This window comes from Budorcas taxicolor, chromosome 11, assembly GCF_023091745.1.
Source record: "Budorcas taxicolor isolate Tak-1 chromosome 11, Takin1.1, whole genome shotgun sequence".
NCBI lineage: Eukaryota > Metazoa > Chordata > Mammalia > Artiodactyla > Bovidae > Budorcas > Budorcas taxicolor.
The window spans coordinates 24995826-24997791 of NC_068920.1; the positions used below are offsets into that span (position 1 = coordinate 24995826).

A 1966-nucleotide genomic window follows, 5' to 3' on the forward strand; every position below is an offset into this window, starting at 1 on the left:
CGCCACCGCCTCCTCCCCAAAAGTACTACACCTTTAGGACACTGGTTTCCAAAACAGTCGCCCTCTAGACATCCTATCAAGGTGGCTGACTCCACTGTTTTTGAATCCCCTTGCAGGCACCAGCATTAGCTCTCAAGGAAATCAGAAACGGGGTGAAACCACTGACTTAGGGAATCTCCTGAGGCGAGAGTGGAGTTTTCTGTCATGAGCAGATTGGGATCCCCAACAATCCTGCAAATGTGCCCTAACCTGTGACTAGTCTCATGGAAATGGGTGCTCATCCTGTCACTGCGTTGTCTCGCCACATTGCCTCATGTCTCCCTTTCTAGGCCCCTCTGGCTATCACAATAAACGAGGCCTAGTGATGGATCGGCACAGCAGAGCCACCACCCGGGACACTGAAGCTCCTCAAGCTCTCATTCTAGGAAAAACTCCAGCGTCGATGCTGGGCCCAAACAGGCTTAGGCTCTCGGAGATACTGCACTCTTCGCACTAGAACCTTCTCAGGGCGCTGGAGCGTTGAGCCCACAGGGGCGCGTGGGGGCGTGGAGGCCCCTCGAGGCGAGGCGCGCGCAGCCTCAGCCCAGCGGCCGCCGCCGTGCTTGCCACGGTGGGTCGCCTTTCTCGGCCGCTGAGGCCGCGTCCCACAGCCATGTCGCGATTCTACCGTCGCAAGTACAAGTGCGGGGACCTGGTGTTCGCCAAATTAAAGGGCTACGCCCACTGGCCCGCCAGGATCGAGCAGACGGCCGAGGCCAACCGCTACCAGGTGTTTTTCTTCGGGACCCACGAGACGGCCTTCCTGGGCCCCAGGCACCTCTTCCCGTACGAGGAGTCCAAGGAGAAGTTTGGCAAACCGAATAAGAGGAGGGGCTTCAGCGAGGGCCTGTGGGAGATCGAGAACAACCCCACGGTCCAGGCTTCCGATTACCAGTGCGCCCTGGAGAAGAGCTGCGCTGAGGAGCCCGAGCCCGAGCCCGAGGCCGCAGAGGGCGGCGAGGACCTGAAGAGCCACACCAACGGCGGCGACGGCGATGATCAAGGGGAGCTGGGCATCGACCCGCCAGCTGAGGAGGAGAACGAGAAGGAGCCGCTGAAGAGGACCGCCGAGGACCCGCCAGAGGACGTCGCCAAGCGTCCCAAGGAGGCTGATGCGGAAGAAGGAGAGGAGATGAAGGAGGCGGCCGCTGTCGCCGAGGAGGCCGAGGATGCGAGGCCGCTCCTTGTGGAGGCGGAGAACGACCCTGCCGCCTCCGGGCCGGGCCCAGCCCGGGGGCTACCCGCGATGGAGCAGGAGCCAGAGGAAGAGTCCGCCGAGAGAGAGGCCCAGGCCCCAGGCGTCGGAGGCGGCCACGAGAGCCAATAGTCACCAAACTTTCCAGAAGAGCCCCCCACCCTATTCCTGCTGCGGCCTGGCTGTCACAGGGGGAACTGGCCACGGCCTGCAAACTGGGACCGCCTCCCCCACCCCACCTGCTCTCCACCGCCCTCTCTGCCTCTCCTGCCCGGCCCTCGGGGATTGACCCGGAGCTGGCAGCCCACCAGGCCTTCACCTCTGCGCCCCACACCCTGGGATGTGAGCCAGCGCCTCTGCTCCCTGGGGCGAGTGAAACCACCGTGTCCCCTCCCTGCCTGGAACTGTTTGCCAAGGCTTCTGTTGGAGCCCAGACCGGCCGTTTTCCACCTCCTGATGCCCCTCTGTCCCTCCCCTCCCAGGCATTCTGGAGTCCACGTTGGAATCAGAGCCGGTAGTTTCGGAAGGGGTAAAGGATAAGGAGCTAGGTAGGGGGGCACGTCCAGGGACCTGGCAGGGGTAACCCTCAAGCTGTGGTGGTGGGGATGGCAGGAGGGTGGGCGTCTTCCTGAGCTAGCGTCCACTCCTCCCAGGCCCACGGTATCTGAGGCCTAGATTCCGAGAAAGTGAACGGCTTTGGCGGGAGGGCCTCCTTTTTGCTGACCCAGGGAG

General features: G+C 62.9%; 1 protein-coding gene across 1 annotated transcript; it reads left to right on the top strand.

Moving 5' to 3' along the window:
- The first annotated feature begins 652 nt into the window (after positions 1 to 652).
- HDGFL1 (HDGF like 1) lies at positions 653 to 1366 on the top strand. The gene has a single exon (XM_052649401.1). It carries the CDS (start codon positions 653 to 655, stop codon positions 1364 to 1366), a length of 714 nt encoding a protein of 237 aa, XP_052505361.1.
- The last annotated feature ends 600 nt before the right edge of the window (positions 1367 to 1966 follow it).